We start from the raw sequence: 24,127 nt of genomic DNA on the forward strand, positions 1-24,127 counted from the left end.
TCACTCAATAAATTATTTTTTAATGACTGCAGCATGACTGCAGGCTACCTGTTGTTTCATGATGCCCATCTTCATTGGGGTCTTGGAGTACTCCACCGATTGGCTGATGATCATCTTGGGGTAGTGTTCCGGTGTCTCGTCCACCTCGGACAGCGTGGTCCCGTCCCGTCCCTTCTGTCCTCTCTTGCTGGCGTCCTCCACGCTGTGGGTCTTGCCGGCGAGTCCTGGCATCTTCTCCTTGGCACTGGCGATCACGCTCAGAGACTTCTGCATGATGGACGTGCGCAGCTGGACGGGCTTCTTGTCGTGCGTCAGGTTGTGCGCGCTGGCCGACTTCCAGAACAGCGGCACGGACTCTGTGGACTCGGCCGACTCCAGTCTGGGTGGGGTCGCCGGCGCCGGCGGCTCCGCCGACTTCTTGACGTGTTTGCGGCCAATGAGGGAGCCCAGGAGGGACCCGTCGCCGTTCCCGACGGGGGTCGTTTTGTCCACCGTGGTGGAACCGTCGAGGCTCCCAGTCTCGTCACCCTGGTCACAGACATGGTCGTAGCTGTGAGACTTCTTCAGGCCCAGGACTTTGTTCTTCAGGGAATCGTCCCGTGTTTTACCTAAATGGGTGATTAAAATAAGTGAAGATTCAATTATTCAAACAGTCTAATGGTCTGAGTGGTCTAATCTGCTTTGTCTTGACAAAATAGCTATTCGATGTGTCAACTCAGTGTACAAGTAGCACAGCTTGGGTAAAGAAGACGTGCGGCAAGTGCTGGGAGCTGATGGTACCGGTACGTGTTGCGCTCCACCTCAGCGCTCCATCTCTCAGGGGTCAAGCACATTGAAAAGGGGACAGACAGCCTCGGTCTCAGCCAGTACCGCAAAACACCACTGACCCACTCTTATGACGTGTAAGTCGCAACCCCTTGGTACCGTTCACTAAGAACTCGTGCTACCGTGGCTTGTAAAACAAGCTGCAAAAACACAATCAGCCGTAGCAGTGGCGTTACCGTGGTGTGCGGGGTCAAATGGGTTCCTCCTCAGGGTGCTGCGGTTGCTGCCGTGTTCGCTGCCGTCCTCGCGGCTGCACTGGCGGTGCATGTGCATGGACTCTGGGATCTCTGTGATGCGCTTCATCAGCGTGCGGCCCAGCCCCTTCCTGGAGCTGCGTTTCTTCTGCAGGTGGGGGTTGTTGGCCAGCATCTTCTTGCGTTTGTGGACCTCCAGCTGGGCGTATAATTTCTTCAGCTCGTCCTGATAAAAGAGGGGAAACAAATGGCAACTGTTAAAGGACAACTTTGTTTTTTTTACAACAAGGGTTCATATTTTAGATAGTCATAGAGAAAAGAAAAGATGAGTGTTAAAATGTTTTCATTTACTTCTTTCTATCGTTTTAGTGATTTTAACGATTTTGATTTGCATGCATGCCCCCAGGTTGGGGGGGGGGGGGGGGGTGGGGGATGTTCAAGCATCGCGTCGTGGTTAAGGTTTAAATATTCTGAAAGTGACACCATTGTGCAAACACGATAAATTAGGCTTTGGACAGTGTTGGCCATGTGCAAATATGTAGAATGACCGAGTATAGTGAATTACACACAATTACAAATTAATTACACACACAAAGGATTTGATTTGGTCAGATGCTATCTACTGTAGTTCCAGATATCACAGTATAAAGCAAAGTATGAAATGAAGACCTATTCATTAAACAGCAATATTAAATAAATCATTATATAAACAAAATGTTATGCTGACTGTTGCATTAAAATTGTCCTTAGTCTCTAGAATGCTATGATCCTTAACTCTTTTACTGTTTTTGCAGCCCTGGATCTACTTTCTCTATTTCTATGTCTACAATGGGTGAAAACGAGACTCACTCTACAGCCTCTCGCTTTGTAATGGCGGCGCCAGGTCGGCTGATTTTCTTTTTTTTTTGCGACTCTATGAGATACACAGCCGTCTTTTACACAAGATCGCGATTGGAAATAATGTCTGGATATTTTTCTATAAAATCACAAAGGTAAGATACTTTGATGGCAGGGAACAGGCTATAAATCCTTAATTAGGCTGTAAAAGAGTTAAGTATGAACTGGCATCTGTTCAGTCAAGAGAGAAGCCTGCATGCTCGACACAGAGAGGACATACAGCATGTATACCGTATGAATACAATATGAAGATTGAGCCAATTCTAAAATGAATTAGAACACAGAACCAGAAATGTCAATGCAACATTAAAACCACCTTGTAAAGAACTCCATGAACTGTAACTAGCTCCCTAACACTGTTAATAATGGAACAGGCCAGGGACTCTTGTCTAGTAAAAGCCACGGCACTGCTGTACTGTACAAACTAATATCTAACCAAGCAACACAGTGAAAAGGCACCACTTTTTCAAGGATAGGGTGTACTTTTATATTTCCATTTCAAACATTGCTTACAAAAAGGCCAAAATGTACAATTAATTATCAACTCATATCCAGGGGTCTTAGAACACCATTGTCCAAAAGAAAGAAGTGCAGTGCGACCCCGCTGATCCATGTGAGGAGGATGCAGGTGTGTCGTATAGGGCATTCACCAACTATTAGAATATTCGAATATTCGAATATCAAAGTCACTATTCGACATTGTTCACAGAAGTTTTTATTGTTTTCTCTTTAAAGATATATAGTTTATAAAGCTTGGCTAGATAGGAAGTCATGAGAATAAGTTGTTGAATTTGTTAATGCTCTATACCAGGGGTTCTCAAACCTTTTTAGGCAGTGACCCCCAAAATAAACATATTTGAACTGGGGACCCCCACCCTGACAAGCACTTGGAATTGTAGGTAATTGTAGGGATTGTAGGTATAGGTAATGTGACTCGGTTCTGCAGATAAATATTGTGAAAATAGCAGATCTACATGCTCACAACGCCTCGCAACGCGAGGCATTGTGAGCATGTAGATCTGCTATATTCACAATGTTCGCCCCTTGCTTACTTAATATTTGACAGTTTGACCAGTCCTGTCGAATATTCGACTATTCGAATAGATAGATAGATAGATAGATACCTTTATTATCCCAAGGGGGAAATTCAGTATACTTTGAGGTAGAATAATTTGAATACTAAAAATCACTATTCGTGAATGCCCTAGTGTGTCGCTCCTTAACATGTATCTCCAAAATGAAAGGAATGATCTGTGCTCTGTTTGAAATCAATGTGAACACTCACTCGTATGTCCTCGGGGTCCAGGCTGTGTTCACTCCAGTTAATGCCAGAATTAATGCTGCTGTGTAGGTATGAACCAGACCGTCCCATGTCCAGCTCCTCCTCATAGGCTTCGGTGGCGATGATGTCATCCCTGGCCTGGGTCCCCTTGGAGAAGAACTAGGACAGATGAAAGACAAGATCTGATTAAATGCAAAGCTATACTATCATCCAGGGATCTGAACCAAGTTGGACGAAAGAATGAAAACAAACATGTAAGTCATGTGTGTCTGTGTACATGTGTTTGTCCATATAGCTAATCTCACAAACAAAACTGAACCGATCATTGCCAAACTTCATATGCACACTGACAGTTATTACCTCTAGTCAGGGGCCTTAGGGAGATAGAATGGTAATTTCGTGCTAATCAGTCTAAAAGCGCCACATTTTGCACAGATGTAGCCCAGGGCTTGCTCTAATGATTTAGCTAGGGCGCCCGAGTCGGTGACCTTCGGGGTCGCCACAGCGGCCAAATCAAGTTGGGCTCCCATCGGCTTTCTTTACTATTACAGGAGGAAAATACCCAGAAAACATTTTTTTGCACAAAAAACATTCCCTGGGCTACAAATGGCCCCAGAAAACGATGGTTTAGTGATGAAAAGTGATGAATCATCACATGTCACAGTTTTGTGGGCGTTTTCTGGGGCCATTTCTGGGTCGCCGACTGGGGAGCCCTAGCTAAATCATTAGAGCAAGCCCTGGGCTACATCTGTGCAAAATTTGGCGCTTTAGACTGATTAGCACGAAAAATCCCTAAGGCCTCCGACTACTCTGGGGTCATGTGATCAAGATGTATGAGTTAGATTGTTCAGATCCCAAGTGGCTATGACCAAAGTTTGCTGGCCCTGGGTAGGCAACCCGGCCTGGCAATGGAATGCATAATGGAATAAGGTGAAAGTGCCTACTTCGAACAATAGCAACAAGAACATTCATCTGCGAACATTCAATAACAATGAATATAGCTGCAAGCACCAATATGGGGGCCAAGCAATGCAATATGCAAAATGTACAATATGCCATAGAAATAGAATAGACTTCCTTTGAGAGAAAGTAGCCCATGCAAATAACCAATGAGAATTGGAAACGGCTGAGCATGAAGCATGTCATGCTAGATTGCTTCTTCTACTGCTTTTGCCTTCTACTAACACAACATCAGTGTTGGGTAGCGTTACTTTTTTTAGTAATATAGACTGATTACATATTACCTTGATTTTAAAGTAATATTTTTCGTTACATATTACCCCCCGAGGAGGAGTAATATATTAATATTACTTTACTTATTACTTTTTGGTAAAAAAAAAAAAAAAAAAAGCTCAAATTGAACAAATAATTATCTAGATATTTTATTATTATATTTTATATATTTTATTATTTTATTTTATATTTTGTCTGTTTTTTCATATGAAACACAATAGACCTATACCTTCTTAAATGTGGCCTATAATGACATGACAAGTTTGACAACAAGATACAAACCTCTATGCCTTTTTTATTAAAGTCCATAGAACAAGATCTGCATGAGCAGCACAGCATATAATGCAAATTAAATTGCTGTTTAAAGGGATATTACACTTTCAAAAAACTTTTTGTCATTGTATGGTCTAATCAGGCTTGTATGAACACCCTGAACAGTTTTTAGTTTTCTTCATTCAGTATTTAGATATTTGATGTAAAAGTTATCAGGCCCTCCAGGCCCAGGGCCTCTCCCCACACACACTCATTGTAACTTCAAACTCCATTTTAACCATGATAGATTCATTAAAAATACCCATTATTTTTTCTGGTGACTCAAACTACCCTCCTAATACGTGAGCAGGCCGTGTTTTTTCCATAACGTTTTTCATGTATTTTTAATAATTCTTTGTGAAAATGGAAAAAATTAAATACAATAAAAATATATAAAAAATACATGAAAAACGTTATGGAAAAAACACGGCCTGCTCACGTACTAGGAGGGTATTATGAGTCACCAGAAAAAATAATGGGTGTTTTTAATGAATCTATCATGGTTAAAATGGAGTTTGAAGTTACAATGAGTGTGTGTGGGGAGAGGCATGGGCGTGTTGGGCCTGGTAACATTTACATCAAATATCTAAATACTGAATGAAGAACATTTAAAACTGTTCAGGGTGTTTATACAAGCCTGATTAGACCATACAATGACAAAAAGTGTTTTTGAAAGTGGAATATCCCTTTAACCCTTAAGTGCTGTTCGGGTCATTTTGACCCGTTTTACATTTTCATTTGGAAAAAAAAGGTAGAAGTTAAAAATGTTTCCACCTGAAACTCACTGGCCTTAAAGATTCTTCTGAGATGAACATGTAAAAAAAATATTTTTGCACTACACCCATGCTACACCCCCCTCATATTTTTTGAACCTTAAGTGCTGTTCGGGTCATTTTGACCCGGAAGCACAGAAATACACAGTATTATGCCAAAACACAGACATACAGTCACCCCCACTTCTAACACCCCCCTTCCGAAGCCCCATTCCGAACCCTCCCCGCCTTCCTATAAGCATGAGCAATATTGCCCACTATTAAATGAAGTAGTTTTTTTTACATGGATTTCAGCTAAATCAGTAAAAACGCCTAGCTCTTTCAGTGTTTAATGTGATATAGCAAAGCAGAAATGCAAACATTTACCAAATATATCATATGAATTGTTTGGTATCGAGTCAAAGTCAATGTATCATGATGATTTGTTAAGTTAAAATTTATATTAGTGTTGTTTTTTTTAAACCAAATATCCACCGGGTCAAAATGACCCGAACAGAACGAAGGTGTAGTGAATCTGAACAGAACTTAAGGGTTAAGGTGCTTTCTTCAAGTGGACCATTTCAGTCATGTGGAAAATACAAACACATGGGCTACATATTAGCTGTAAGACATCGGTCATTATAATGAATGAACAAACACATTGTAAACAAAACACTTGTTAGCCTACGGTATAAACGAAAAAAGCTAGCAGGTTCATGAGAACAAGGCCTTGACATGTTTTCAACAATGAAATAAAGGTTACTGGCTTTATAAGCCAACGAAATAGTGCAATTACACTCAAGAACAAGGCATGCATACATTTTTAACAATGACACACAAAGAGCATGCCTATTGGCTTTAAGAGTAAGACCCAATGAAATAGTCCCATTTAGGCTCAATTGCAGCTTAAAACACAGCCTAATAAAATAAAACAAATAAAAACAAACAAAAAAATCTATATACACATTAAACAATATTAGACCTACTGAAGAAGGGCACGGACCCCCACAACAATTAAAATAAACGTGCGCTCGCTCGGATTGGAGGCCTCTCTACGGCCAGCACTGGCCTTATTTGTCAAACTGAGCAAAACTGAACAAACGAAAACCAAACCATTATTAGGCCTACTATGTCTATGGCTCATTTCAGTCCAACAAGGACACAATAAGGACAGTTCACAGATCAGATGTTAGGGAAACAACAATGACCATGTCCTATTCACATTATGTAGGCAGACTCAAAATAAAATAAATATAGGCTACTAGACCTGTCCTAGACTAAATTAACAAATGACAAATAAATGAAACAACGTAAGGCATAGCCTTCCAGCCTTCCTTGATAGACTCTGGAGCCTAATCCATAACAGTATAGTACCTGTTAAAACGCATCAGAAGAAGCTGTTCGAAGCGTCGGTCACCGAGACGATTTCGTTTTGGGGTGAGTATAAGACTGCCAAGACTGAACAGCCTTTCTACCGGTGCACTGGATGCTGTTGGCGCGTTGTAACGGATTGCAATTTGTTTTATTCTTTTAAACTGGTGCAGGTTTTCCATCGTTGTGCTCGTCGAGGAGCTCCTCATCTTCGTCTGAAGATGGAGCAGCAGCGGCTGCAGCTTGCTGCTGCTGTTGATTCTCTTTGAAAGCCTTCACAAAGTTACTGCCGTTGTCCGTCACACAAGCAGTCACTTTACTAATGTTCAGTCCATATTTAGAGAAAATGTCCTCCAGCTCAGTTGTAATTGCATCATAGGTGTGACGACCTTGGAATCGAGTTTTTGTTGCTTAAGATTCGGTGCGCCGCCGCTGCCATCTGCCTTTCTTTTCTCAGTTAGTTTAGTGTGAGGGTGAACCGTTTCCAGGTGTTTCTTTAGGTTACTTGTGCTTTTTATCGACGTAGAGAGAACCTTCGTCTTCCTCCCTGGCCCCGCATCGCAGAGTTTACACTTAACTGCAATGTTCTTCTCATCCTTTTGTTTAATGAACTCGAAATAATGTGAATACATCCATCCTGAAAACGTTGACCCTGGGTCTCCAACCGGCTCGGGCTCATTCTCCTGGACCTGGATCTCCTCATCAACCAATATTTCATCCGATTCTGACTCCATTCTGACTTGATGCTGCTTGCTGCTAATGTTGTTGTTTGTTGTTTGATGTACCGCACAGCGCGCCAACAGGAAATAATGGTCGCAGGTGTCAATGGGCTTTGTAGTTTTCTGGCGCTGGCGGTGCTGCTGTTGGACGCTGCGCATTGTGGATGGATACAAAAATAGGAAATACAAAGAAAATAAAAAAAGCACCTTCACTTTGGCCGGTAACGCGGAAAGTAATGCTGTAAATAAGTTGTCATTACTGCATTATATTACCGATGTTTTTTTTAGTAGGGCGTTATATTAGTCGTTACCGCATTTCGGTAATATATTAGTAATATGCGTTATATTACTAACGTGCGTTACCCAACACTGCACAACATACAGCACTTAAATTCCTGTCTGTCAGTGCTTGTCAGTTCCAAGAGTCTTGCACCCAGTGGTTTGCACACTGATATTGCCTCGTAACAAGTTTTGTCCTACATGTATGTTTGTTTCATGTTCTCTTGCACCTGTACACCTGCATGTCCTACATACTGGCACGTAAAGTGTTTCTGAGTTATTACTCCTGAAAACATATTCACGTGCGCTGTACTGCTACAGCAGAGTAAGGGTTTCTAGTCCAACTTCACCTACTTCCAAGATGCACGAAGGGAAAAAAGTCTATAGAGGTCAATACTCCAGAAACACTTTTAGTATAGACTTCCAACGTTATTGTTAGACCAATGTATTTTTTGGCTTGTGGCTTTCATCAGTGTCATTGTGATTTCATTGATAATATAATATTAATATGAAACAATAATGTAAAAAAATAAATGCCATGGTAGTTTTCAATGTGATACCATTGTACCGATACATAGGAACTTAAACGTTTAGTTACAAGCCGGAACACAATCAATTGGTTGATCATTAAAATGATCAAAATGATAAAACTTGACTATTGTAACTCTCTCCTAACTGGTCTCCCGGCATGTGCACTTAAGCCTCAACAACTGATCCAATATGCCGCGCAACGACTGGTCAAAATTCTCACATGTCTCCCCCTTCTCCTCTCCCTCCACTGGCTCCTGGATGCGGCCCGCACTGAATACAATACACTGATGCTGGCCTCCAAAGCAGCTAAAGGTACGGCTCCTCCAGTCCATACCTCCAAAGCCTGATTAACCCCTACAACCCCACCCGTTCACTAAGATCAGCTAACACAGGGATGCTGACAGAACCCTCGCTAAAAACCCCAGGACAAAAATCCACTCGTCCTAGACAATTTGCCCTCTTGGCCCCCAGACTGTGGAATAAACTCCCTGTTGCACTTAGAACAAAACAGACTCACTCCCTAGCTTCTGCCGTGGCCTGAAGACTCACCTCTTCAGACTCCACCTAAGCCCATAGCACTTACCGTAGCACTCAGCAAGCTGGATAGCTTTTTTCAGGTTTTTTATATAAAACATTTTTACTGATTAAGTGCTTGGTCTACCTACGTTATTTTTGTCTAGCTTGATATTCCTATGCATTTGATGTATTGATGTTGATGTATTGATGTATTACCTTGCTTATTGTATTGATGTTTTACCTTGCTTATTGTAAGTCGCACTGGATTAAGAGCATCTGCTAAATGCCTAAATTGTAAAATAAACATGCTTAACATGGCAGCCTCCATGGCAGCCTCCATGACTCCAGTGAGGCTTTTAATCTCAAACTAGCGGGTGTAGACTTTTCCCCAGAGCTGCAGTGTACAGATGTCGAGGAAGCATGGTGCGGTTTTAAAACCAAATTGACCGATGCTCTAGACGACGTGGCCCCCTTGAATACCACCAGGGTTAAAGCCCGCCAAGAGCCATGGTATAACTCAGATATTGCAGAATCAGCTAGACTCAGAGACAAAAAATACGATGAAAAACGAAAGTGCTGCAAAAAGCTCAAGAAAAAATTCAACCATGACCTCAAAAAACACATTGAGCATCTTACTGCTCAATGCAAGAGACTTAGAAACCAGACAACCGCCCTAGTTAGATCCGCCCAAAAAAACTACATCGACGACAAAATCGATGAATACAAAAACAACCCACGAGACCTATGGAAGTTGCTTAACAACCAATTAGGCTTAAAATCAAAAACCATATGCCACAACATAAACATCAAAACGGATGCCGCTCTCATTTCTGACAAAGGTGAAGTGGCTACCCATTTTAACAAAACCTTTACCACCACAGCCCGTTCACTGGTCAAAAGACTGGTCGCCCCATCTGGGCGGTATGGTGAAGAATTTGTTAATACATTCTACAAAAAACTGGGCGTCAGTAAAGACAGCTTTAAACTTTCCACAGTGACAACTGATGAAGTGTTTAAAAAATTGAGCGCCCTACCTCAACACAAGGCCACTGGCCTTGATAAAATCCCAGCTAGATTTCTCAGAGATTCAGCCGCCACCATTGCTCCAATCATTACCCACATAATTAACCTTTCCATCGAACAGGGTCATGTCCCCCAGGACTTCAAACTAGCAAAAGTAACCCCCCTGCATAAAAAAGGTAGCAAACTGGACCCTGGAAACTACCGCCCCGTTTCCATTCTTAGCTCCATATCCAAAGTCATGGAGAAAATAGTCTACGAACAGATTGCAAGATATCTCGATGAGAATAATCTGATTTACGAGTTCCAATCTGGATTCAGAAAATCCCATTCCACTGACACATGCCTTCTCTATTTGACTGACCAAATCAAACGCGAAGCGGATCAGGGCAAGTATAGTGGCATGGTCATGATGGACCTCCAGAAGGCATTTGACACCGTGGATCATGCTATTCTGATTGAGAAACTAAAAGCCATCGGTCTTGACAGCGCAGCAGTGAGCTGGATGCAATCTTACCTGGTGGGGAGGGAACAGGTGGTGGAGATTAACGGTACCCTGTCCCCCCCCCTCCCAGTAAGCTGTGGAGTTCCCCAAGGTAGCATACTGGGACCTCTGTTGTTCCTAATATACGTGAACGACATGGCATCTGCTTGCGACTGCAACCTGTTCCTGTTCGCGGATGACTCGGCTCTCCTAGTCTCGGGCAAGGACCACTTGCAGGTTGAAAAGACACTTAACTCTGAACTGAGTAAGATCTGCACATGGCTTAACGACAACAAATTATCAATTCACCTGGGCAAAACCGAGTCCATCCTCTTTGGATCAAATCATAACCTCAAAAAGGTAGAGAACTTCACAATCAAAGTGGGTGACAAGGTCATAACACGAAAAAACGAAATCTCCTACTTAGGATGTATCCTTGAAGCTAATCTTTCCAGCGAAAAGATGACTTCAAAAGTAATACAAAAAATCAACCAACGAACTCGTTTCCTACAGAGGATCGCCCCAATGGTCAACTTCAACACACTGAAGACCATAGCTGGTGCAATAATCCAGCCCCTCTTTGACTATGGAGTCCACGTATGGTATCGTGACGCCCCACAAGCCCTAAAAACTAAACTCCAAACAGCCCAAAATAAACTAATTAGGGTCCTGCTTAACCTTCCCAATCAGACTCACCTCACCGCTACTCACCAGTTAAGAGTGGGGTGGCTCAGAGTAGATGACAGAGTACAGCAACTTGCAATGGGCCTGGTGTACAAGATACACTACACCACTATGATACCCAAGTACCTGTCAAAATACTTTAAAAACGTTAAGGATGTCCATAATTACAACACCAGAGGCAGTGCCACAGATCACGTTCAACCCAGAGTCAACTCAAAGAAAGGGTCGAACTCGTTCTTCTGCTACACCACAAAAATGTGGAATGCCTTACCGAAGGCCATAAAGGAGTGTGGATCACTAGCATCCTTTAAAATTGCCCTAAAAAACCACTTACAGGCAGCAGCCGTTCACAACTGGTAAAAACCTAGCCCAACCCTACCCTCCCTGCCCCTTCCTTGTATATACTGTACATACTGATTGTTTTAGACTTACTGTTACCTGCCCCTTCCTTGTATATATTGTATATACTGTACTTACTGATTGTATAGACCTACTGTTTTCTTTTTTTCTTTACATATCTACTGCATAGTACTGTGTTCTATTTGTCTGTCATTCAATGTTATATGAGATACTTTAATGGTTTCCTGTTGAAATAAGCTTAGTCTTTTCATGGATCTCCTTTTAGTAGACCTTGTACCAGTGAACTGTACCGTCATGAATCTGTACATTTTCCTATGCAAACTTCTAATAAAGCCTTCAATCAATCAAAGCCATTTGGCTATACCTATCCTTAACTCATTAAGACCTGAGGCCCATTCTAAAAATGTCTTCTAAATCCTAACAGTTTTCTGAAAAACATACATTGTTATATCAGTAGTTCTCATACTAAGACCTCTATGTATGTAAATTAAGATACAGAACTGTTCTACAATACTTTTCACTGAAAGAAAACGAATAATCATGATAGACAACAGACATTTTATGGCTGTGTTTCTTTGTTCTGGTTGCATAATGAATGACATTATAATGTGTGTGTGTGTGTGTGTGAATATAGACTGTTGAAACCAAGGCCTGTACTTTCAATCATTGGGAAAACAATTGTTTTCCCAATTGTTTCCCAATTGTTTTCAAGAATTAAAAGCTAAAACATGACCCGGCCTGTTATTGTGCCACCTTAAGGCAAATTTGAAAAAAAGATTCTTCCTTAGCCTACTTGAGTGCATGCAATGTTTAATCCAACGGTGCCCGAAAACGGCTGTTCACAGACATACACAGACGGACTGGGGCGAAAACATAATCCCTGCCACCCGCTGTTTCGGCTTGGCAGAGATAATAACTAATTGCAATAAATCACAGTTGTTACCTTGGGAACAAGCAGTAGGCTCAGTGTCACAGTCACAGTAAGATGAGTGTGAGCGAAGAACAACATGAGCATCCAATCCGGGTGCAGCCCAGGGGCCAGTGTGAACCTGCAAACAGCACAAATACATGCATTTATGTTTTAATTTTTATAAAACTAAAACTATTTATAAATACATCTACCGGTACTTGCTTATGGGAGATTCTAGAATGAATGCTTAAGACAATGCATTTCTGTTGCAGGTCACTCCCAACTCATCACATATAGTAAGAGAAAGTTAGCCTATTGCTACATCAATCTGGGAACTAAATCTAAATCTCTAGCTTTCTCCACAAATGTGTTCATAAAGGTGTCTACTATCACCTCTGAACTTTGTCAAACCCAACTCCCTTGACATACTTTGTGGGAGCCAATCAAAGTTATTGGGTGTCCCGAGGGCCTGGGATTAAAGGGGGAAAAATAAAAAATGGCCAATATGAGCGTATGAGGTGTGTAATTTGGGTATTTTTGGGCTGCTGAATCCATTCCAACCATTCGTTTTCAGTTAAAATGAGTCCTTGGCCATAAAATAGGCCACACCTAATTTTGTGTGTCCATGAGACATATAATATTGGCAATAAAAAAAAAGGTTGGAGTAGTGTTTGAATTCATGAAAACTATTCAAGATCAGGTGGTTAATCACACGACACACAGGATAACATGATAAAATCTGACAAGGAACACTCAAACACAGGGTTTAAAACATAGGGACTAACAGGACACAGGTGAACTCGAATGACATGATTGGCTAAGCCTTAGCCAATTAGGCCTTTTTTATGGCCAAGGAGTCATTTTTACTTATAACTAATGGTTGGAATGTATTCAGCAGCCCAACAATACCCTAATTACACACTTCATACGTTCATATTGGCCATTTTTTATTTTTTCCCCTTTAATCCCCGGCCCTGGGTATCCCGATACCCCCAACTTTGATTGGCTCCCACAAAGTATGTCAAGGGAGTTGGGTTTGACAAAGTTCAGAGGTGATAATAGACACCTTTATGAACACATTTGTGAAGAAAGCTAGTGATTTAGATTTAGTTCCCAGATTGATGTAGCAATAGGCTAACTTTCCCTTACTAATAATGGACCTTGGTCAGGAGTCAGGACCCTTTGACAACCCTGGGTCAACGCACTGGGTACCCCTGTAGCTTAGCATCATTTTTCAACACTCTGGGTAGTCCAAGTAGTAGTCCAAGTCACCTGATTGACAACGGAATGTGGATATGATTAAGACGAGATTGCCATTGAATACATTGAAAACATGTTCGAAGCAAGTTCAAACATTACAAACAAGGCAGGTGAGAGGCTAACTCAGCGAGTCCACTACTTACTGCCATCCATTTAGCATATTAATAGGGTGTGGATCAGTCTTCTTCGATGTGGTACGCAGCTATTGAAAAATAGCTGATATACAAGCTCGCAGCGCGGCACCAAGTGCCACACTGCAAGCTTATAGATCTGCTATTTTTTAAAAGTCGTGAAAATGTGTGCAAATCTTTGAATATATTTATTTTTTGAGTGAACAATTCTGCTTCTGGGGGGTCCCTGGAACTAAATATTTTGAGATGGTGTCCGTGGCCAATATCATTTTGGGGGTTCTTCACATTAAAAAGTTTGAGCACCACTGACATAGAAACCTAGGTTTTTCAAAAAACCTTAGAAGGATTTGAACTATTCAAAGACTTGCACACATGCAGTGAATCCAGAATTTTGTGCGACACCCCTGGGTCCACATTGGGAGTGACAATGTGTTGGTCCTGTCCCTGCAATTGTACTCCCAACATCAACAGAAGCTTTGCTGGGCCATAGTGTCCCTTATGGTGGACCTGTAGACCATGTCATAATAGCAGTGACGTTTGCATGGGGTCAGCGTCATCACCGGCAGTAGCACCACCATCTGACAGACATACTGCTGCCCAGGGGTCTTCAACGTTTTCAGGACCCCTTAGTTGAGAGAGAGATGAAGCAGGGACCCCCAAAACATGTTCATAGATTCCATATAGTTTCATTGTTTGACAGCACAATGTATTTTGGATTCATGTCAATTTGTGTTTTCGGACATTTAACCACTTGAACTGTCAATACTTAATAAACTTGACCTTTCACTCTGTAATTAGTCGGCTCTTTTTCCCCACTACACCAAAGCTCTTTTGCGAGGTGTTGTGAGCATGTAGATCGTCTATTTTTGGCTAAAGTTCTCAGAATTAGTGGTTAACTTAAAAAAGAAGGAAAAAAGATTTGGAGGACCCCCTGTAGTAACTCTGGGGACCCCCTAGGGGTCCCGGTCCCCCTGTTGAAGACCCCTGCTGTAGCCTGTTAAACTGTTGCGTGCTTGTCGCTTTTGCGTTGAACTTTGTTCTACATGAAGTGTGACAAGTTTATTCACATTGAGAAATGCCGTGAGAGCCCACGGATCAAAGCGAGTACGCAGGTGTAGTGTCACTCCCCGTATGAAAAGCCCTTAAGACTACAGAAGCACATTGAAGAGTCAAAGTGTCATTGTTTTTTCCTTTGAAAATAGCTCTTCTTTCTCCTTGTTGTGCAGCGACTCATCAAAGACTCTGGAAGGGGAAAGAAAATCCATCTAATATAGACTTCACTGCCATTTTCAAGCAACGGGTGCAATCAGGTGTCTCAAAGAAAAGCTAGACCACAGCAACGGGAGTCGCTGAGAGGCAAGGTTCATGACAACTTCAAACAGTGCAGAAGAAAAGGAGATGACTGCATATCGTCGTTGTCGGGTGGAAACCTTGTATCTCCAAGTTTCAAATTTGTATGTTCTTTCGCAAAGTAAAGCCCTGCTTCATCATACAAGGCCGTCGCACAAAAGTAGTGAAAACAGCAGATCTACAAGCTCACAATGCCTCGCGGTGCGAGGTGTTGTGTGCTTGTAGATCGGCTGTTTTCCCTAGTTTAAATCATTTCTAAAATGATGAATGCAAAACGAACGGTTTTGGACATACAAGGTTTTCACCCGACAACGACGATATGCTTGTGTGCGCGTGTGCGTGCATGTGTGTGTGTGTGTGTGTGTGTGTGTGTGTGTGTGTGTGTGTGTGTGTGGGTGTGTGTGTGTGCGTGTGTGTGCGTGTGTGTGTGTGTGTGTGTGTGTGTGTGTGTGTCACAGTGTGTGCATACGTGTGTTAGCAATTTCTTCAGACTAATTCTGCAGAGATCACACTGCTGGCCAAGGTGGTTCAGAGGTTATTGTCCCTCTGTCATCACACCCGATAATTAGATTCACACTCATTAATCACATTATTCATTCAAAAGCATGCTGTGTGTGTGTGTGTGTATGTGTAATGTGTATGTGTGTAATGTGTATGTGTGTGCATGCGTGTGTGCATGCGTGTGTGTGTGTGTGTGTGTGTGTGTGTGTGTGTGTGTGTGTGTGTGTGTGTGTGTGTTTGCAAGTGCATGTGTGTGTGTGTGTGTGTGTGTGTGTGTGTGTGTGTGTGTGTGTGTGTGTGTGTGTGTGTGCACATCCTTGCAAGTTTGTGTTGACATCAGCATTGAAAAGCAACCGCACGCACACGCACGCACACACACACACACACACACACACACACACACACACACACACACACACACACACACACACACACACACACACACACACACACACACACACACACAGAAAGACTCCCCAGGAAAACTTGGTCTTATCTCCAGGCCACAGCAGCAGCCAGCCTCTGATGGCAGCATACCAGAGACCACACTGTAATCACCACCAGGGGAAGAACAACGTGATTTATAGGGGATTCACCGCACCGCGCTGAGGTGTGCTTTTCGCTTTGTCATCAGATCAAAGTATCAAAGCTTGTACATGTATCATGGTGCTGCTGTGACGTGCGTTTTCTTCACGGAATCATCGATAGTTGACCATTGTTGCGTAAAGTCCGCCCATTGATTGGTGACTATTCTCTTGTTGATGTGGAGTTCTTTGTTAAACGTTTGAGTCTAGATGCCAGTAGGTGTTGCTGTCAGGGTGACGTCATGTCCAGGGATTCCCTTTTTGTGCTCATTTTGGACAGGGAGTTGGCAGGGTTGCCAGCTTAAGTTAACTGCCGTCAGTAGCCCCTGAAGCCCAGGGTCCAAGATTTGTCTAACTTGATGGTGCTTAGTTTGAATTTAAAGGCTTTTTTTCTATTGATTACTCATACCATGGAGAGTAGAGTTCAATAATATGTTTAGTTTTTTGTAAATTTACCCCCATTGATTCCGGACGGGGACCGGGACCCGTTTCGAAACGGGTCCCCATCCGGAACGAATGGGGGTACATTTATTGTTATCACATTTTTGTCTTAGGAATGTGACAAAAAACTAAAAATATTATTGAACTCTAGTCTCCATGGCGTAACTAATCAATAGAAAAAAAGTCATTTTGGGGGTGAACTACTCCTTTAAGCCCTATTATAACTGTTGTTGTACGACAAATAGCGACAATGAGATTGTTGACCTGCCATCTTTGCTATTCTTTTGACTAGGTAGAAGATTTACCCAAAATAGGTATGTCAGAGTTAATGTGGCTAAAATGCAATCTCAAAGCTTATTGCAGGGTATAAAAGTGAACAAATAGTAAAGATGGCAATATGTTGCTGTGCTGTCAGACTTGTTAAATGGTACATTTATATAGCGCCTTTATCCATGGCGCTTTACATAGATTGTGCATTACATTCACCCATTCCCACACCGATGGCAGAGGAAACCATGCAAGGCACCAACCTGCTCACCCTGAGCAACTAGAGCTTCAGAGTCTTGTTCAAGGACTCTTCGACACTAACTCTGGGGGAGCCCGGGATTGAACTGGGAACCCTTCGGGAACCCTCCATGTTCTAATGACGGTTTCTCTACCCCTGAGCCTCTGCCGCCCCTTGCTGATCAACAGAGGGACCCCCACTCTTATGCCTTCTGTTTGGTGGTAGAGCAAAGGGCCGTACTGGGGTCTTTCTCTAGGTCGTCTGGTGGAAGTTTTCTTTCAGACAGAGCAGAGAGTCATGGTGTCCCAGAGTTTTCCATGAAAAAGGTCACCGAAAAAAAAAGGTTGCCCCTGTGCTGGAGTCTGGGAACAAGTGCAACGGAGTGCATGTGAAGCCATTAGCTGCGGCAGTTTCCAATTTAGTTATTGCTAACCAACCGAGTCGTGAATTACCATCTGTAATGTCGAAACCTGATTTACATTCCTACTTGCCTTTTTATTTCACAAGGAGTGTGTCTCTGGCTGGTAATGATGGTTGGTAATGATGGGAACGTGCCAATGAACATTACGCAAGATGGGACAATTTGTCTGTGTGTATGTCCTTGCATGTAGGTGTTGGTAGGTGTTGGTAAAGCAAAAACCTGATAGTAACACGCACGCACACACACACGCACGCACGCACGCACGCACGCACGCACGCACGCACACTGTGAAGCATGCGCCTCTGAGACAAGTTGGTCTTATCTTCAGGCTGCAGCAACCTGCTTCTGATGGCAGCCTACCAGAGACCACACTCTGTTATATTCAAAACCAGGGCAAAATAACTTTTATTTTGATTCCATGCATTTTTCACTTTGTTGTCCGATCAAAGTATCAGATTTGTATTTTGTTTTTTTGTTTGTCCGGCAGAAAACAATAGGACATTGCATAAAGGGAACGATATTCAATCATGACGAAACAAAGTGAAATCCTTTCACATAGCTCTTAACAAATTCTATAAACCTCACGTGGCTGGTTCGATTCTTCCTGAAGAAGAAAAATCTCTTGGTAGAATTAAAGGATATTTTAATGTCTTTATGGAAGCGTACTGTATTCACCTGTGATTCTCAAAAGATTCCTAATGTATGTATATGTCACAGTTTTTTTTAGTTTGAGTGAAATTGAGAACAGGGGCGCTCATAGCCGTGGGAACTAATTTACAGTAGGGGGTGCTTTCATGCGCCCCTCATGCACACGCGCACGCGCGCGCGAAAATTAGCGGTTTTATGCGGTTTTGATCGTGTTTTATTCGGGTTTCCGCAGTCTATTGTTTAGCTAAATGTATCTCCACATGCACCATCCAGCAAGATATAGTCTGGATTTCTTGGTACCAACAGTCAGACAACAAGTGCCAGTTTCATAAAATCATTCAGTTCCCAGAGCTTTTCAGTTAATCTACTTAGTTACTTTACACCACTGTCTACAACAGCAAGCATGATGGTTCCCAAACTTTTTAGCCCGTGAACCAAGAGACATGTACCAAACAAGTAGTGAAAATAGCAGATCTACAAGCTCACAACAACGAGTCGCTTCGCACTGCGTTGTGACCCATACAATGTGTCAGCCGCATCGGTCCCGACCCCAGTGTTAGGAAACAGCTGGTTCTGGTTAGCCACTAGCCCAAACAGTAGCCTACATTAGCCAGGCAGCACAGCAGCATAGCATAGCATTCAGTCTATATAATATAGCCACGACTCACCAGTGAGGACGCCAGGGCTAGCAGAGGGCGATGTTTAATGCCTTTATAGCCTAGGTTGTGTTGTCTTGGTGTTCTGTTTATATTCCTTTATGCCCGTGTCGTTATATTTCACCGAGTCCAAGACGCACCGTAGTAGTACGCACGGTCAGACAAGTTAAAAGGGAAGTCATTTGAAAGCCATTTCCTCTCTAAACAGTGCCCAGAAGCACATTTCAAAACAAGAGTCTTTCTTTTTTTTTTGTCTATACAATCGATCATTCAACACATGTTTATTTTGAAATTGTACTGGAAATAGAAGTAGCCAATAGCTCCTACTTCACGCCACTGATGTCAGAGCCTCTACTTGCCGAGGGGCAATATTTTTCCCCCAACCCCCCTTTAGGGGGTGCGGTGGGGGGTGCGGTGGGACCTGGGGGAGGGGGTGCGGCCGCACCTCCCGCACCCCTACTTCCCTTGAGTATGGGAGCGCTCGTTGTGCGGCGCGGGGCGGAACAAGCGAACGCTTTGATCCACAACAACGACAACGTAGCGTCGGCAGGAATGATAGCGCCTCACCCCACGGAGGTTAGGGTTAGGGTTAGGCATAGTTTTACTGAGGTTAAGGTTAGGGTTAGAGTTAGGCATAGTAAGCTAATGGATAAACACAGCCGAGCTGGGCTAGTAGATAAACAACGAAAGAGTGGCGCAAACGAGTGACGTCAGCGACTGCACAAGTGAATGGCTGTTGTCGCCATCTCATGGTGACTACGCAGAATTACGCTGATAAGTGCGCTGATTAGAGACTATCAAGGTGAATTGATCCAGGTGGTGTTAGGGGTGTGTGGTGAACGACAAAACGAGCGCTCTTACCCCGATCTCACTGAGTTACCCAAACTGATATATACACCACCAATCAATTTAAAAACACATCTCACCAGAATATCTTTATATAAGTACTGATCAACATACAAAACCTAGATGGTCAAATGCTTGTCTGCCCATGGAATTGTGTCTATTGGTCGCAGTTAACTATGAAAACCGTCACATCTTTTCCGTAGATACGTAGATACGTAGATCTTTACATATCTACTGCATAGTACTGTGTTCTATTTGTCTGTCATTCAATGTTATATGAGATACTTCAATGGTTTCCAGTGGAAATAAGCTTAGTCTTTTCATGGATCTCCTTTTAGTAGACCTTGTACCAGTGAACTGTACCGTCATGAAACTGTACCTTTTCCTATGCAAACTTCTAATAAAGTCTTCAATCAATCAATCAATACGTACTGTAACGCCACAATGTCTATAGCTGATGACCTGTTGTGACATCACATTGTTGTGACATCACATTGTGACACCACATTCAGTCCTTGTCCCTTGTATGCCCATATATGGAGATCCCTGATGTCATCAATATTAAGCCCAGCTTTGAATGCCCATATATGGACTTGGAGTCTGATGTGGTCTATAACATGAGACATCTATGATGTCAGACGTCAGATCCATATTTGGGAAAATATTTTGTCCACATTTTGTCCAACTTAAACAACCAGCCGCAACTTGAATCACACTTGCAAATTTATTCTGTGCTGTGCGAATATTATGCTAAATTTGTCACACAAAAACAAACTACCATCATAAAAAGAAACTACAATGAACGATTTTTGATCACCAGAACATATTTGGCTTTATTTTTATCCACTTTAGGCCTGGCCTAAGTTTTCTGAAAAACAATATTATTCAAAGATTTGCCTACAAAAACAAATATGTTGCTACATACTGTACATGTACTGTAATACACTAAATAGTGTTCCCGGCCTGAATGGGTTAAGCTCCATTTTCAAAATCATTAAATGTTTGTGAGCTTGTACTGTAGGCTGACAAGGTTCATTTGTCTGATGACAGCGGTGGAGGCACACTCTGTCTTTCACCTGACAAGTCCCAGCACTAATAATCCCCAGACTAACAGAGAAATATCTCTCTTTCTAAGCCGGTTATAAACAACAGCCTGTGGTGATACCAGCGTCAAAGTCAACTGACACCCTCGTACCTGTGACATCTATTCATAAGACTTTCATGGAGCCCAGATAATCCTTCCAAGAAATGTCGGGTGGGTTTTCATGGCGTAGCACCTAAGGGGCGTCGACATGTCTGTGTCTGTCTCTGTATACTGTATGTCTGCCTGTGCCATTCCTAATATTATACCTACCGGTATGCCCATCCCTAACCTTAGCCCTAACATTAAACTCACAAAAAACTATGCCTAAACATTAAAAAAAGAAAAAGAAAAACAGGGACAGAGAGATGGGTAGAGACATGCAGCAAAGATCGTCGGGAATGGGACTCGAACCCGCAATGCGCTGTCAGGCTACATTGACGTCAACTCTGACCAAGCCCCAGGGGGGTCCAGGGGAAAAATCCGCCTAAAATGTATGCCCAAATTGGAACAGTTGTGGACACAAAACTACAATGATTGTGGCTACTCTTGACCCACTAAATGTCAGCTAACCCCTGAAAATCCACACATGCAGTGTAAAACATCACATTTCTCTTACCAAATTGTCCTGCTGTGATCATTTAGCTAGGAAAAGATGATTGAATAAGACCTCCGCCTATGGAAAATGTGCCTTCTGAATAGTGAATGAGCCTCAAGACCTCATTGAAAACATATATAGTGAATAGAGAAATTGTTCACCAAGGAGTCATCAATTGATAGGCCAAATTGTATGAATATATTCCAAACTATGTAAACTCTACACATGTTTTAGTGAGAGTAGTGCTGTAATATTAGTAATGTTAAAGTATAGGGTGAAAAATGATAAAAACAAGTAACAATAAGTAGTAATAATACTGTAATATGAGTAATGTATGGATGAAAAGTACAATGGCAACTGATTACTATGCTGTAGGACCACTGTAACAATATTCAACAAAGAAATTGGAGTTTGATTTGGTCTCTATTGATTTATTGACATTTATTGACAGCTGTTCAGGGGTCAACACCTTTTGCCCCCGCCGGCGGGGGCAATGGGGTTCAAGAGGTTGACCTCACAGAAACTATGCCTAAAACTAAACCCAAAACCACATCCATCTGAGGCAACACCATCGGGAAAGAGGGAGACTCGTTCTTGACACTCTTTTTCTCTCCTTCCCTCATGGAGGGATCTTTCTACAAGGTGCGAGACGTTGTGTGCTTGTAGATCAGCTATTTTCACTAGTTTTGTGCAATAGTCTTGTGTAAGGAACATGTGTAATTATATGTAATAAAAAATAAGCAGCATGTGCACATCCCCACATTACTTCAAACAATCGGTGCTGGACCAAACAGAAGGTCCCTCAAAGTAAAGAAAGGAAATGTTCGTACACAGTATAACGTTCACTGCTCATTCACAACGCTTGAACAGTCACAACAACGCATTGAGGAGAGAGCATTCTACAGACTATTATGATTATCATTATCGCCATCTTGTCAGTAAAGGATGATCAAAGTGATAGGCCTATTCCTTTCACGAGTCACGAGTATTCCTTCCTCCTGCGCATAGACAGCTAAGTTAACTTTGTTGACAAACCACTGCAGTATAGCCTATGTACCGTATCAGTTGTTCTCAACCAGTGGTCTGGGGACCACCAGTGGTCCTCTAGGGGGTCCCAGGTAGCCCAGTAAACTGACTCCTCCCATCTTCTGTTCGAATCTGGTTTACAAGGCTAGGTCCCAGGTAGTCTCCAGCTATGATGGAGAGTTGGTAACCAAATGGAGCTTTATCTTTTGAGAGAATGTAAAATGTAACCAAATGGACCCTTATGGGTCTATTTGGTTTTGTTGGGGGTCCAAGATATTTGATAGATTTTGGGTCTGAGAGGATAAATGTCATCAAATGGTGGTCCGTGGCTCAAATGCCGAATAAATAATGGTCCTTGACGCGAGAAGGGTTGAAAACCACCCTGTGCCGTATGACCCACCTGATGCTGTGGAAGATGGCGGATATGAGCAGCTCATTGTAGATGGCCACGGCCATGTAGCGCGGCTCGTGGAAGGCTGAGGGCACGGTGCGGACGGCGTAACAGAGGTACACGCCCCACAGCAGGAACAGGAACTCAGCTGGAAGTGGCACAAGGGAAGCAGAAGGCAAACAGTACAGTAGCACGTGGGTTAGAACGAGGCCTGTCACAATTTTGTTACATAAAATTAGCATACAATAAAATAAATACAATTTGGCTTATTTTGGCCATACTACATTATTTATTTTTGATTATTGGTACCGGTCATTATCAATTATTTTTTTATATTTGTTGTGTGTCATAATAGCCAGTGGTTCTCAAACTTTCAAATTTCAAGGTCTTCCCTTAACTCTGACCGTGTACAAATGGAACCAAATGGACCCGTTAGGGTTCATTTGGTTCCATTTGTACACTGTCAGAGTTACAGACTTGTAAGGGTCAATTTAGACCCCCCTAAAGGAACCCACAGAGTCCCTGGAATTCACTTTGAGAACCACTGGTCTAAGCCAAACAGAAATATAATGTTTATTCATGTTCCAATGTTTAATCTAAAAAATACAGGTGCCGGCCTACTCTGGAATGGTGCCAGTCAGCAGCGGTGCAAGTTGAAAACGCATGTTTAACCCGTTGTTCAAATGGAGACCGAAACAACCCTTGCACTCGCATAGCCTAGCTCAGCCAGACAATCCACCCATGTTAAAACAAAGTTAGTTAGCTGCATTAGTATATACCGTAAATCCCCAATTAGTAGCCCGGGCGTTTATTTCGCAAAATGGGGTCGGACCCCGGGCGCTTAAAAGAGACCAGGCGGCTATTGGTAACAGGCTTTTATTTATTTTGGCACTGGCCAGCACTGGGCCATTATTTGGTTAATTTTTCTTTCTTAAACTATATAATAGGGGTAATAATCAAAATGTTATAATAAATGTTATAATTATTATTATTATTATTTTAATTGTTATGAACACCCAGAAAATAGCACATTGCGATCTATTAGACCAAACCTCATTTAAAAAATATCAAGAGTGTATGAAAGCCTTTTAAAAAAATATATATACTATATTTATACTAAGGGAATCTTTCTCCAAAATAATCTATTACCCCATGCCAGCAAAGACGCATCATAGTCAACGAGTCAACGACCCAATTAGCGCAGAAGTCCTGCAGCTGGTGCTCTGACTGGACTCGCTGACATGACCACTGAACAGCTCCACTATCCTGACATTAAACCATTATGGTATTGCATTATGATTAAGCCTTCTGCATTCCCC

General features: G+C 42.3%; 1 protein-coding gene across 1 annotated transcript in view; it reads right to left on the reverse strand.

The window, feature by feature from the left end:
- Nucleotides 1-24,127, reverse strand: part of gpr158b (G protein-coupled receptor 158b) — a gene marked incomplete at both ends in the record, with an annotated part of 119,867 nt that overhangs the window by 1,150 nt on the left and 94,590 nt on the right. Inside the window, 5 exons of the mRNA XM_080725601.1 lie at nucleotides 49-608; nucleotides 1,002-1,245; nucleotides 3,202-3,357; nucleotides 12,403-12,508; nucleotides 22,818-22,956. Of these exons, the coding sequence (XP_080581727.1) occupies nucleotides 49-608; nucleotides 1,002-1,245; nucleotides 3,202-3,357; nucleotides 12,403-12,508; nucleotides 22,818-22,956 (1,205 nt within the window). The remainder of the gene's footprint in view (nucleotides 1-48; nucleotides 609-1,001; nucleotides 1,246-3,201; nucleotides 3,358-12,402; nucleotides 12,509-22,817; nucleotides 22,957-24,127) is intronic.

This window comes from Nannobrachium achirus (assembly GCF_963921795.1).
Source record: "Nannobrachium achirus genome assembly, chromosome: 5".
In the NCBI taxonomy this organism is placed as follows: domain Eukaryota; kingdom Metazoa; phylum Chordata; class Actinopteri; order Myctophiformes; family Myctophidae; genus Nannobrachium; species Nannobrachium achirus.